Below are 14,366 nucleotides of genomic sequence, written 5' to 3' on the forward strand. Positions count from 1 at the left end.
ATGGTGACCAAACAATCAGAGTAATAGAGGTAGATTGCTCTTGAGGGAGCATTTGGTCTGCCCTCCTGGCTGCCTCCTAAGGCAAGAGAATGTCCCAGCTGTTCTAGGCGAATGGAAGGGTAGGTTTTCTGTTAAAACACAGCCCCACTCCCACACTCACCCCATTTAAAGCAATAGGTACTTCACCAACCTCACCACATTCTTTCAAGAGTTTAATTGGTAAACCCAAACTTCCTCTATTAATTCAGCCTTATTTTCAATGTTACTTTTCTCCTTATAAAGATGCTTTAAATACTATTTCAGGAAATTCTTTCTTTCTTTCTTTCTTCCTTTCTTCCTTCCTCCTTCCTTCCTTCCTTCCTTCCTTTCCTTCCTTCCTTCCTTTCATTTATTTTTGGCTGGGTTGGGTCTTTGTTGCTGTGCGTGGGCTTTCTCTAGTTGTGGCGAGCGGGGGCTACTCTTCGTTGTGGTGCACGGGCTTCTCATTGCTGTGGCTTCTCTAGTTGGGAGCACGGGCTCTAGGCGCATGGGCTTCAGTAGTTGTGGCACGCAGGCTCAGTAGTTGTGGCTCGCAGGCTCTAGAGCGCAGGCTCAGTAGTTGTGGCGCACGGGCTTAGTTGCTCCACGGCATGTGGGATCTTCCCGGACCAGGGCTCGAACCCGTGTCCCCTGCTTTGGCAGGTGGATTCTTAACCACTGTGCCACCAAGGAAGCCCAAGGATATTCTTTATCTCTATGGCTCTTGCTTAGTTATCCTTAGGTTGATTAGACCTGCTTTTATATTTACAGAAATAGTATATTTTTAGAGGCTAAAAAGTAATACAAATAATTTCCCAAACCATTTGACTGCACCTGGTGTGGTAGAGGTGAATAGTTTAAAGAGCACTACTTATATTACAAAGTACAGTATTAAATTATCTAAAAGTAAAAAGTCAGTAATTTGTAATACCATTCATTTAAAAAATAAAATTTGATTTTTAAGTTTAAATTGTTAATTTTTAATTTTAAAACATTCCCCAAATCAACTATACTACAATTAAAAGAAAAAAAAAACACTTCCATGGAAGAAACAAACAAACAAAACATTCCTCTACTATCAGGGTGATGTTAACTGACTTTCCTAAAAATCCAAATATTAAGGACATTTAATTTGGAAAAAAGAAAAAGAAACAAATGATTAAATTCCCTGAATAGTTATATTTCCTGCATAGCTCTGGGCATCTCCCTTGTGCCCAGAACTGTGCTGGCTTTATTCTGCTGGAGTCTGCCTCATACATACATAGTTCAGGGGTTACCCAGAGATCTGAGTGGGGATTATACTCAGAAGTCGTGGCTCCCACTCAGTGCTTACTTCTTTCTGGGATTCCTCCCTTTACAACTGCTACGGTCACCCTAATCTCTGTCCTCTGATTCTTCAACCAGTAAGACTTACATAGGTTTTAACTCCCTGCATGGCACTATAACTGGGAACTATTCTCAGGTTAAAAGCTATAAAAACTGGAAAACCAGTGCCATTGCTGTCTGCCAAGTGTTGACTCTCCTCCAATATCTGCCTGCCTTCAGTCACTCTCCAGTGCCTTCCACTAATTACTTTTTGCATTTTGTCCAGAATTTATAACTGTTACCTATGAACTACTCTACAATTACAAGAAGCAGAACTCCTCTCATTTTATTTTAATGGATGTTAAAGATCACAGGGAGAGGTGACTTTTAAGAGGTGAAAGAATAGATTTTGCTCTTAAGTATGCCCCCCGTTAACTTCCCTGGCCTTTTAAAGTAGTACTGCATTGTGCCAAAATGACTATAAACATAGGCACCAAAGTCACATGGCAGTACTTACTCACATGTTTATCTATATGATTCAGAATATTTTTATTAAGGTTAGTATTAAAATGAAAACATAAGATATCTATTTTCTTAAAGAGAGCTCATAGATGGATTCCAAAGAATGTGTCCCCAAATTGGCATATCCCAGTTGTGAAACACTGCTAGCCATCTTCTATACCTAAATCAGAACCTTCTGATTTTATTATTCTCCAGTTTAAAAATCTTTCTGTGAGAGGCATTCTCATAAATTTCTAGTATAAATTGGTATAATCTTTATGAAGACAGTGTAGCAACATCTTTCAAAATTGCTTATACATTTAGCCTTTGACTTAGCAGTTTCACTTCTGGAATTTTATCGTATAGATATACACATATGAATGGACATTTGCACAGTGTTAGTCATTGTAACATTGTTTATAATAACAAAAGATGAGAAACTGCCCATCAATAGTGAGTAGAGGAATTTAATGTTTACCATGTATTAAGAGATTGCAATGAAATTAGAAAATATTTTTAACAGAATGATAATGAAAATATGATCTATAAAAATGTATGGGATACACCTTAATCTGTGTTTAGAGGAAAATTTATAGCCTTAAAAACTTCCATTAGAAAAGAAGAAAACTGAAAATCAGCGATCTAAATATCTATCTCAAGAAGTTAGAAAAAGAAAAGTAAATGCAACCCAAAGATAGTAGAAGACAGGGGATAATAAAGGAGAATTTACTGAAATAGAAAACATACAATAGAAAGAATAATGACACCAAAAATAATTGGTTTTTTGAAAACACTGTAAACTTGATCAACTCCTGGCAAGGCTGATCAAGGAAAAAAAAAAGGTCCGTGTTACTGATATAGGAACGAAAAAGGGGACATTACCTCAGATCCTATAGTCATTAAAAAGAAAAATTAAAGGACATTAAGTGCAGTTATTTCAGAGCATCAAAAAGAGGGAATACTTCCTAGCTTGTTTTATGAGACCAGCATAACTTGGATACCAAAACCTGCACCAGGGATATTATAAGAAAGGAAAATTCATCGGCAAATCTCTTACATGATTATAGATATAAGACTAACCCAGCAAAATATTTAAAATGCATCATATTATATACTGAGAGCCTATATTCCAGGATTGAAAGTTTGGTTTAACATTCAAAATCAGTTCCTTTAATTAATCACATTAACAGAATAAAGGGATAAATTATATAAGCATTTCGGTAGATGGAAAAACTTGATAAAATGCAACTCTTATTCATGATAAAAAAGAAAACTCTTAGCAAATTGGGAATAGAAGGGAATTTCTTTAACCTGATTAATGGTATCTACCAAAGAAATCTACAGCAAATATACTTAATGGTAAACTGTTGAATGTTTCCCCCTGAAAGATCAAAAATGAAAGGCAGGGTGCTCATTATCACCACTTCTATTCAACATTGTACTAGAGGTCTTAGGCAATGTGATAAGAAAAAGAAATCGAAAGTGTAAATACAGAAAAGGTAAAAACAAAATCGTCATTGTTTGCATTAATTCATCTTCCTACCTGCAAATTAAGGTTATAAAATTGTTTGGTTGATAGAGACATTCAGTCCTTACCTATGCATCACTGTTTCATGCAACCAGGTACCTGAAGAGATTTTTTAGGGCAGGAAAGGAGTTAGGAAAACCAACTTCACAAAACTGACTTTTGTTTTTAATCATCTCCCTTTTAAAAACTCCCTTTAAGTGGAGATGGTGGCTTGAGACAGGGAGTTAGGCCTTTTGCAGCTGAGGAGCAAAGATACAGCAGGGTGAGATGTGAGCTTAGCATTATATGGTGAACACTGAGGACATTTTTCCATAGAAATATGTTTGCCTAATGGCTAAATTCTGCAGGATTACATGTACACTGCAGGTGAAGTAGCCTGTCCAGGCACCCTTAGGATCTTGTGTATCCTTGGTAACTTTCCCGGTAGGAGCCCTCATTCTCAGTTTAAATGGGGAGAGCAGAAAAAGGAGACAATAAAATTCTTGGACTATTATTTCTAATTTGAGGGTTTCTTATAATTCAAAGGATAGAAGTTATCCTTTGAAGAGATGGGAAAACAAGCCTGTTTAAATAGCCCAGGGACTCTTCCTCATTTGAAATTTTAACCCTTTGTCTCTACTCCTCTGATTGTATCAATATTGATATTAAAGGAACTCTGTCAGGAATTCTTCTTTGTAATACTCGGTAACAACTATTTATCCTTTTACTTTTATGTGGCTGGCTTGAAGCTGGCTTCATTTTTGCCTCCCTGGTATAGAAGGATACACACACACACACACACACACACACACACACACTAATATGGGTAAAGCTGGCTTAGGATTCTGTTACCTTATTTACTGCTCTATCTGTTTTCCAACATCCCAAGTTTTGTTGCTGTTGTCCTTCCTACCGTTCGCCCCATCCTTGTGGGTTTACACCTTAAAAAACCTCTTTAGTGTTACTTTACTGGGATTTTGGAAGAGCACGAAAGTAGACATGAGTTGAATCTACTACCTCCCTTGAAAAGCCAAAAGTGTGAAAAACTGCCAGCATCAGTACCTGTGGAAATGAGGTGGAAAGTTGCTAAACCTGGGAAGACTAGTTGAAATCTGTTTAAGGAGAACTCAGATCCCCAGAACCCCAACCCTATACCACATTGCTGGGTGCTTATTTTTTCCCTACCCTGGCAAATACTGGAGGTCTGCTCTGGAGGGAAACAGAGGCTCTTTGGACTCAGGAACACCAGGTGCAGTTGAGGCAGAAGTCCCGTAATGAAAATAACATGGTTAGGTGATGTCAGCGTGCTGAGTGTTGAGACTCCCAGCCCTGGCATCTCACTCTGCCACAAGAAAGCTAGCAACGAGGGCTTTCCTCTCTAGGCAGGAAATTCGAGGATCTTTCTATGAGTAAATAGTGAGTTCAAGAGGAAAGACCAATTTAAATGGCCCAGCCAGATAATCCTCAGGGAAGATCACAGTCAACAAACTCCACTCACAGGCAGAGAACTTTCAATTAGCTGTTTAGTCCCACATCTGTAAATGTGAGTGAGCAACAAAGAATCCCCAGATAACTGGGAATCTAATCAGCCTCTATTGTGAAAGATGGAGTCTAAAACAAACATAAGAAGGTCACTTGGAGGAACAGAGACTGTAAAGGGAAAGTACAGCTTCCAAAAATACTAATAGTACATGGGAGCTCATTAACCTTTTTCTTTACTTTTGTGAATGTTTTTAAATTCCCATTATAATTCTCATAGAAATAAGATTCTCGTAGAGATAAGATATTGCAACAGTAATAGCATTTTATAAAAAAACGAACACTCAGAGAGCTCTTAGAAACTAAAAGTATGATTTAAAAAAAAAAAACCTCAGTAAAAAGTTTGAAATTACATAAGAAATTTCTCAGAAAGGAGGACCAAAAAACAGAGATGGAAGAAAATGAATTCCAACCCTGAATCCTATATCTAGTCACATTATCAACCAGGTATGAGGACAGAAAAAAAGACATCGGCAGAAATGCAAGATTTCAAGTACCTTGTCTCAAGAAACTGCTGGAGGATGTACTCCATCAAAATGTGGAAGAAATACAGAAAAAGGAAGTCATGAGATGTAGGAAACATTAAATCCACTTCAGGAGTACAGAGAATCCCCAGGATGATGGTGAAGGGCCTTTGCAGGATGAAAACTACAGGCAGCAAATCCAGAATCTGGGTGAAGTTTCCTCAGGAGGGTGAGATTGAAAGGATTTCTGATGTATGTGAATAGCCTGGGAGGAGATCTAGACCACAGGTTGATCTGGCCCACTGCCTGGCTTTTAAATAAAATTTTATTTGAACACAGCTACGCTAATTTATTTATACCTTGTTTGTGGCTGCCTTCACACTGCAAAGCAGAGTAGAGTAGTTGCAACAGAGATCTTAATAGCCTGCAAAGTCTGAATATTTTCTATCTGGCCCTTTAAAGGATAGATCTAGAGAATTGATTTTAGACAATTGGTCCAGAGTTTGTGGTTGAATTGGTTATGTATACATAGAAAACAATGCAATTGCTCAATCTAGGGAGAACAAAAATTGGGGAGGAAAGGAAAAGTAGCCATGATTTACTACGTGGCTTACCTTTGAATATATTTACATGATTATAATAGTGTAAACATCAAATATTGTGATAATTAAAATGACCATACAAGTGCATTGCGAAGATGGGAAGGATGTACATGTGTGGTGGGAACAGGAAGAGGAAGGAGCTTAGTCCTCATCTTCGATAGTCAGTAGATAAGCCCTAAAACTGAAGAAGAAATATGGCGATGAATACCAAGAGGTAAAAATCGATTCCTCTGTGGGGGGAGAAACAAAGGGCAGAGGAGGTGGGTTGCATTTTTTCATACAAACAGATCTTTTGCAGATTTTTAAAACTGTACCTTTATACCTATGATGAAGAAAAAAAATAAAGAACACCTCCCCCTCAAAATTGGAAAACAAAAAAGAAAAGAAACGCCTTTTCAAGGTCAATTCTAGTATCATACTTACTCATGCTGCCACTGTTCTGTTCTCACTTGCAATGGATATATATCACTGATCATCCCAGCCCATTTCCTGTTGAGTAAGGACACAGACACAGATTCTTCAGAATCATTTACCAGCAACCACGCCCAGTCAGTAAGAGTTGGCCCTGCTCATGAAACCAGTATCTCTGATATGATCAACAAAGAGACACCAATTTAGGCAGATTCTGTCTGGTTCATAGGCATTCCCACCAAAGGAACATTGCCAAGATGCATTACTTGGCCTAGCGTCTGAGTACTCTGAATGTGTTCTAAAGAAACTGCATTTTAAAACTTCACCTGTTCCAAAAACCATTCCTACTTAAACCTACAAACATGGGGAGACAGGTATTTCTCAATAATTCTTTGTAGGTATAGGATAATCTAAAGCTAAGTTGTGGTTCTGAATGATTTTGACTTCTGAATTAAAGTAGTTTCTGCTTTTTTTCTGACTCTTGATAGGATCTTTCCAATTAAAGATATACCCCTGGAGACTGATAACCTTGCTGACTGGCTCTATCAGCGTTTTATTGAAAAAGAGGACCTCTTATCGCATTTTTATGAAACAGGTACACAGAGTCCTATTATACATGTTCCTGATGTTACTGATAGTTTCAAAGATGTACTTTAGGGGAGATAACCATTTTTCGATTCTTCAGATACCCTAAAGGAATCACAGTATTTCTGTATTTAAGAATTTCAGCTTAGAATTTTTATAAAGACAAATTTATGTGAAATTTATTCAGGCTCTTACTTCATCAGCCAGTGTGGAAAGATCAAATGGTGAGTATCCATTGTATAAATGGATCTAGTTTAAGAGAGTACACAGTCTGGAAGACGGCCAGCATACATTTACGATTATATGGTCTGTCTTACGAAATAGCAAATATCATTCATGTGTTGGCATTGTACTTGATTGTTTGACTGATACCGTCACCATACAGTTGTTTCAGATCACTTTTGACTGCATTTTCAGGGACTTCCCTGGTGGTCCAGGAGTTAAGACTCCATAATTCTACTGCAGGGGGCATGAGTTCAGTCCCTGGTTGGGGAACTAAGATCCCACATGTCGTGCGGCCAAATAAATAAATAAATAAATAACTGCATTTTCACGTGCTTTATTCTTTTCTTTACATGGAGGGATAAAGTTTACATGTTAAGTTTTCATGGATATAACCTTATTACATTTTTCTCCTAGGGAGACATTTACCCTAAGATCCCTTTTCTATACTCAATATTCTCTACGTTCTGTGACAACTACAATGAGTGAAAAAGACCTAGGAGGCAGGGAGGGGAGAGGGAGGAAAAACAGGAAGTTAGGAAACAAGGAAATAACATTGGTAGAACACCAGGCATACCAAAGTGCTTTCACAGTTAGCTGTGCCGTAGGTCTATTTTCTAGACCCTGCAATAGGGATAAAAAGATGAAGAGAAAGTTGTCCCGGGCCTGAGAATAGCCATGGGGTTTTAGATTAGTAGAGGCCCAATTTTCTTCCCACCTAGACTTTTTTGGTACAGAATTAAAGTAGATATTGACTCAGACTATCGAAGGTCTAATACTAATAAGGAAAGACTGATACTGTTAATTACCTTTAAGGCTTTTTTCTTTATGTTTAGGGTTGTTTCACTTTGTCCTCAATAGGATTCATTCCTCAACTTTCCGACCCTGGGGCTTTGGAGTAGTGCATATTAATATGACAGGAGTAGGACATTGTGTATGCCATTAGAATTCCTAGTAAGACTAGTTGAACAAGATGCCTCTCTCTGCTGTGTGCATTCCTTGGTCTTACTCTAGAAATTTCTTTCAAGATGAAATAGGATGGATATCTAAGAAGGCTAAAAGGCCAGCAAGATCTGTTTTCTTTTTCAAACTCAATCTCTTTATGATATTTGGCCTAAATAGTAGCAACAATAATAGAAACTCTTTTTAAGAAAGCTGTTTGTATAACAGACCTTGAAACTCAAAAGCGTTCTCTGTAAATTGTTTGTGAGAAGCAAATCCTCTCTTGAATCAGCTTATCCTAGGGGATTATCAGCAAGGACAAAGACTATTTGAAATGCTGAAGCGTGTTTTCAGGATGACCTTAGGTAATATTGCTCCAAAGTGGTCTAGCCTTCCTTTCCAGAAGAGAATTTAAAGACATCTGTTTACTTTGTGTTTCTCCTTTTTATTATTAAGACATATTCCATAAACCATATTACCTTTTGAAAATAATCAGTAATTTACAACCCCTTTTGTGGCAAAAACATTTAATTTGTAAATAGAAGAATTAGTATAAATTACGGTATTCTGGAAATTTTTTCTTTTTTATTGGCCTCGCCACACGGCTTACAGGATCTTAGTTCCCCGACCAGGGATTGAACCCAGGCCCTTGGCACTGAGGGCACAGAGTCCTAACCACTGGACCACCAGGGAATTCCCTGGAAATTATTTAATTGAGTCACACATCCTGTGTCCTGGCCATTGTGGAAATCTATAGGGATGCAGTGGAAAACAACGCAGCCATAGTGCCTTCTGTCATGCAGTTTATATTCCAGCAGGAGACAGAGAGTAAACCAGTCTGTAGAAAAAAGAAAAGGTAGATTGGAATCAATACAGATTGTGGAAAGTGCCAAGAAGGAAATAAACACAGAGATAAGAGTGACTGGCGGGGAAGGGGAGACTAGATGGATGGTCTTTTTCTGATATTGGAAGAATGCAAGGAGCCTGCCATTCACTGAGGTGGAGGAGGAGCGTACCAGCCAGAGAATAAAGGCAAAGACTCAGAGGCAGGAAAAGGCTTAGCGGTTTGAAAATTGTATTTCAAATGATATCTCTCTTTAAGAGCAACAAGAAGTCACAGAAGATGCTTTAAAAAAAACAAGAACAAAAAACTCTAGTTAAACTAATGTTCAACTTTTATTCTAGGACACCTACCACCACAGTAAAACAAATTATTTCTATCTTGTCTTTTAGGGGCTTTTCCACCTCCCAAGGGCCAGGAGGAAGCTGTTTCCAGGGAAATGACGCTCAGCAACACGTGGATATTTCTCATACAGTCTTTTGCATTTTTGTCAGGCTATATGTGGTACAACGTCTTTCAGTATTTTTACCATTGCCTGTTTTAGGAATTGACTTGGACTTGTCAAGGTCACCACAGGAGCTTGGACTTTCATAAGCGTGCATTGTTTTACATGTACAAATCAGAATATAAAAAAAAGAAAAGAAAAGGAAATTCAATGGATGGATTAATATTTATCCCCCTTTGGGATATTTTAAAACTCTACTAAAATGAGGATCAATAATATAATGACCTGCAAATATGTTTTAAGGACTTTTCATGTTTTAAAAAGATACACTCCACCACAGATTTAAGCAAACATCACTTTTGGAGAAGAGGAAATCATAAAATCATCCTAGAAGACTCTCTGAGACAAGTTCTGTTGCCACCAGATATACCTGTTAATCTAGTTCAAGCTCAGAATGCTGTACGCATCCGTTCCTTTTAGCTAGTAGTCTCTGTTAGGCAGTGCTGTAGAGCGCCCTCATATCCACCAACTCTTGCTGTGTTACTGGTAACCTCGAGGGGAGCTGGTCGGCACCTTCTGAAGAACTCTTCCCCTGTTGTTCGCAGCGACACTCCGGTCCTCCACAGCTACATGAAGTTCAGTGTCAAGCATGCTCTGGGGGGCAAAGCAGTGTCCACTGGACATATTCTGGTACTAGAATGTGTTCTTCAGAAAGACCAGCTCAGTCCAATGCTGTGTTTACATGCACTAGTGCTTCCCTTTGTATGAGGGGTGGGTCACTTGATTTATCTTCTTGTATAGAAGGCATATCATAGGTTGATGATTGTCTTTTACAAAATGCACTTTTATCAGATGCATATATAGCAAAGGATTAGTACTATAACCTAAAAACAAACATAAGCATAATCAGCGAGTGGGATTTCTGAGAGGCTGCCTGTCTGCACGTGGATCTGTGTGCAGGCGCTCTCCAGCGCTGCCTGCATTGGGCACCAGCCACACCGAGGCTTCCGTCCCGCTCAGAGCCTTTTTTTTTTTTTTTTCCTCCATTTTGCATATTAGCATTAAATGCATATGGGGATGGTTGAAACAAGTTAAGGTAAGAAATTTGAATGATAAATTTAAGGTGAAATAGACTAGTTTATTAGAAAAATAAGAGATAAGCCAGGCACTTGCTTCAAATGGTGACAAGTTCTCACGTGGCACCCCCGGAACCTGTGTTCCCTTAGCACATCAAGGAGCTGCCCGTGTCAGAGTGGTGTAACCAGGAGAGAGACCAGCAAAAAGGCTTCTCAGTCTCTTCCCATTGCTTTTGGAAAGGATAAAGTCAAGTTTCTATTTCTAGAAAACTTCTTTTTCTTTAATTTGTCACTATGTTCATGTGATTGACCTCATAGTAGAACCAAACACTTCTTAAAAAGTGCTGACATGCCATCAGCCCATCACCTGCACCCCCAGTGTTGAGAGAGAGGCTATTTTTTGGCTTGGGACTATGAAACTATTTAGATCCTAGTGAGTCAGTGGTAGTTATCTGTGATGTGTGCATTATAGGTTCCCCTATCGCCACTAATCGTACAAATGACAATTTTGAGAAGTAGCCAGAAAATAAAAGTAAAGGCTAGTGTTATCTATTTTTCAATAAACCAAAAAAACTGAAAAGATGTGAATTTTCTCCCAGTTATGTGGGAAAGGCAAAGCAACACCAAACCAAAGCCCACAGCAGCTTCATCTTTAGGGTTAATTCAACGCCTGTGTGAAATAGAATGATGTGTTACCTGAAATACCTCATTGAATATCAGACTACTACTGGTGAAATGCAGAAGACAGTGTTAATGTGTTTGGTTTGGTAATGGTTGTTATAAAATGCAGTTTTTTGGAAATCTAAGCATTTCCTTAATGTGTTTTACAGTGACAGTGAATAGGTGAAGCCAATCTCAATATAGAGGTATAGATAATGATAGGAAGACGGAAAGAAGCTTAAAGATGCTTCTTTTTGAGGCCCAGCAAACACTACTTGACAAGATGAATCGAAATTGTTCATTTGAGAGATTAGTCAGCCATCTGGGGGATAAGTTGCTCACTGTCGAGTATGGCATGCACAGTCCTAGCCAATAGACCTTTTCCTCATTGCTAAGCAAGCCACAGATAGCGTGGCCAGTTCTCCCATCCAAAAAAAAAAAGAGAGAGGAATGCATACATGCATATATAAATGTGATTTAGGGCCACTTTTGCCATCACTGTGCTCCAAAGGAACGTGGTATTGTTTAATATACTGTATATGTTAAACAGACTATTATGTAAGATGCTTTACTTTTCAAGCGCAGTCATTTCAACAGTCTGTAGAGTGACAAATACCAATAGATGTGTGAGTTAACTTTGAAAATAGATCTGTGAGTTGTAAATAGATCTGTATTTGATCTGCCCTATCCCTCTTTGATTCTTTATCAACATGTTCTCTCTCTTCTGTTGGCAAAATGTTTGAGAGCATTGATAGTGCTTTCCTTATCAGTAACTGGAGTTCTCCTGCTTGTACTAGGGAATGTAAAGAGAGAATCCATGTTTTTATATGGCAATCAGGGAAGCAGCAATATGCCACTGTACAGAACTGAATTAAAAGTCCTAATTTGTATTTTCTTTGCAAAGTGAGGTCAAAGGATGTTTAGAAAATATACATTTTGTCAAGGGGAAAGAAAATAAAACTGTGCCAGTTTTATGCCTGTAGCTTGTAGAATCTCAGCACTTCTTGGTCTCAGCTGATCTGTCTAGATTCACACAGCAGAGAGGGTTGAGAACTCCCTGCTGGACCCTGGTCTCAATGAGCTGCAGTGAGGGGAGCATCTGCTTGGCCACGGGCAGGCGCAGTGACTACAGAAGTGACCACCCCAGCAGTTCATGCTTAACTTCAGAAACTGTCATTGGTGTTGAAATATACAGATATTGTGGAGAAACCTCTATGCCAGTAGAAGGTAAAGAAAAATTACAGAATGGAAAATGATGTTTTGGGTGGGCAAACGAGTTGAGAATCTAAATAGTAGATTTTTTTTTAAAGCTAGCTATGAGTTCAGGTCTGTCATGTTATTAAGTAGTTGTTAATATTACAACCAACCCTTAATTTTCCACAGTAAAAGAACTAGAGATTACTGGATAGTTAATCCAGTAATAAGTCATAGTAAGCCAAAAATCTAATTGTATTTAGGTGTTTGAGTTTTTATTATCATCAAACTTTTTTTCTTCTAGGGATGCATATTAATTTTAAAAAATGATTTGAGTTTATTAGTTTCTATTGCCTATATATTTATGACTGTTAATGAGTAGTGAAAAGATTTGGAAAGACAGCTTCAGGAAGAGGAAACACAAAAGCCTAAATAATCCATGGGCTAGAAAAGGAATCCATGAATAATCAAGAGTTGGCGGTATTGTAATTTTTCGCGAGCCTTTTTGTGAAAATGAAATGTTAAATCACCAAATGTAAACCTCGGAACATCCCTGTAGTGTTAATAGTGTTTGCATCCGTGTTAAGAATGCCTCTCATTCTTTGCTCACGTTACTCACTTCTGGTGGATTTGTCTTAGTAACGTTTCTTGACAATCACTTCCCTACAGACTGTTCTGAACTATTGGGACCTGGTTATAATCGTAGAAAGTTAATCCTGGATAGCCTTATTGGATTCTTTTTATATTTAAGAAAATTTTCTTTGCATTGCTGAATAGGAAGAGTCAGTTATTTCCTTCATTACATAGGACTTCCTTCCAGAGTTACCATTATGAGTATGTCAGCTCTGGTCCACAAAGGATGGATAAAAATGGTTCTTATTTTTTTGCAATGTAGTACAGTGAATCTTACATCTGTTAACATGAAAGGCAAAGTCAAAGCCACCCTGGGCAGCAAGTATACTGGTTCACTTTATGAGGCAGTAGAGACTAATACGTTTGGGACCAAAACCACCTAAATTGGACATTTCTCAGTCACAAAGGGGCCAGGCGTTCTCTGGAACAGTCACTGGTTGGTGCTTTATTGTAATCATTTTGCATTGATACCCAACAATTAGGAACTGGACCCTGGGGATAAGCTGAGGGTGCTGGACTGTTGGGGGAGGGTGACTGTAGCCATATGGAAAATAAAATAAGGGTTTTTCTGCAAATTTCCATTTGAGGATTTTTACATTTAATATTTTTTTAAAACAGTTAAAAGAGCAAAAAAAAGTTTTAAGTGTAATCTAGTTGCGAGGTAGGCACACATATTTTGAATGGCTTTATTTTTATTGTGTAAAACTGTTGAACACATGACTGTGATGCACAAATTCTTTACATGTAAGGAGTCTATGCATTTTACAGTAACTCATTTCATGATTGGGTAATGAAACAGTTGTACATTGAATTGCCATTGTTGTATTAAGTGCTTTCATTGTCTTTACAGTTATTACAAAGTTGTATTTATTTTATACAGGTGGACTTTCATTTTCCTGATGCCATAATGTTTACTTCAGCTTGTTGACCTGTCTTTCTTTGTGTATCTGCATGTTGTAATATATGATAAGAATGAATGTAAAGGCTGTGGCAACTGTAATTAAATTTTGTAAAGGGCTGGTCACATGTGGATCTGGTTTATGAATGCATTTGGGATTATTTTCGTAACCAGATCACCTTTTCAGAAATTTAGATGTGAACACCAAAAGAAGCATTTTCTCAACAAAAATTAATAGCTGGTTCTATTTTTTTTAACCTAGAAAAAATAAAGTTGATTTTTTTCAAGTAAAGTGCTTTTAATTCTTAGTAGTGGGGATGGGGTGGTTGTATTTTACTGGAGATATTTAGGCATTAACATCTGTGGACGTGTATCATGGCAGTTGGATGCTGAGGGCAAACTGAAAATCCATGAAAAAACATTGTACTTCCTCCTTTGGTTTTAAACTATTTCCCCCACTCCTTCCCACTTTCCCCATCCAGTGGTATACTGGTAAGTGTTGAATAGACTGCTCTCCTAGAAA

At 38.0% G+C, this 14,366-nt stretch overlaps 1 protein-coding gene across 3 annotated transcripts in view; it reads left to right on the forward strand.

Annotated features, from left to right (window-relative positions):
• LPGAT1 (lysophosphatidylglycerol acyltransferase 1) overlaps positions 1–14,135 on the forward strand; it is a 77,073-nt gene extending 62,938 nt beyond the window's left edge. For all 3 annotated transcript variants that reach the window (XM_068541476.1, XM_068541475.1, XM_068541474.1), the window contains 2 exons: positions 6,836–6,942; positions 9,330–14,135. In XM_068541476.1, coding sequence (XP_068397577.1) covers positions 6,836–6,942; positions 9,330–9,481 — 259 coding nt within the window. In that variant the 3' untranslated portion in view covers positions 9,482–14,135. The remainder of the gene's footprint in view (positions 1–6,835; positions 6,943–9,329) is intronic.
• The last annotated feature ends 231 nt before the right edge of the window (positions 14,136–14,366 follow it).

Source organism: Eschrichtius robustus, chromosome 3 (genome assembly GCF_028021215.1).
Source record: "Eschrichtius robustus isolate mEscRob2 chromosome 3, mEscRob2.pri, whole genome shotgun sequence".
Classification (NCBI taxonomy): Eukaryota; Metazoa; Chordata; class Mammalia; order Artiodactyla; family Eschrichtiidae; genus Eschrichtius; species Eschrichtius robustus.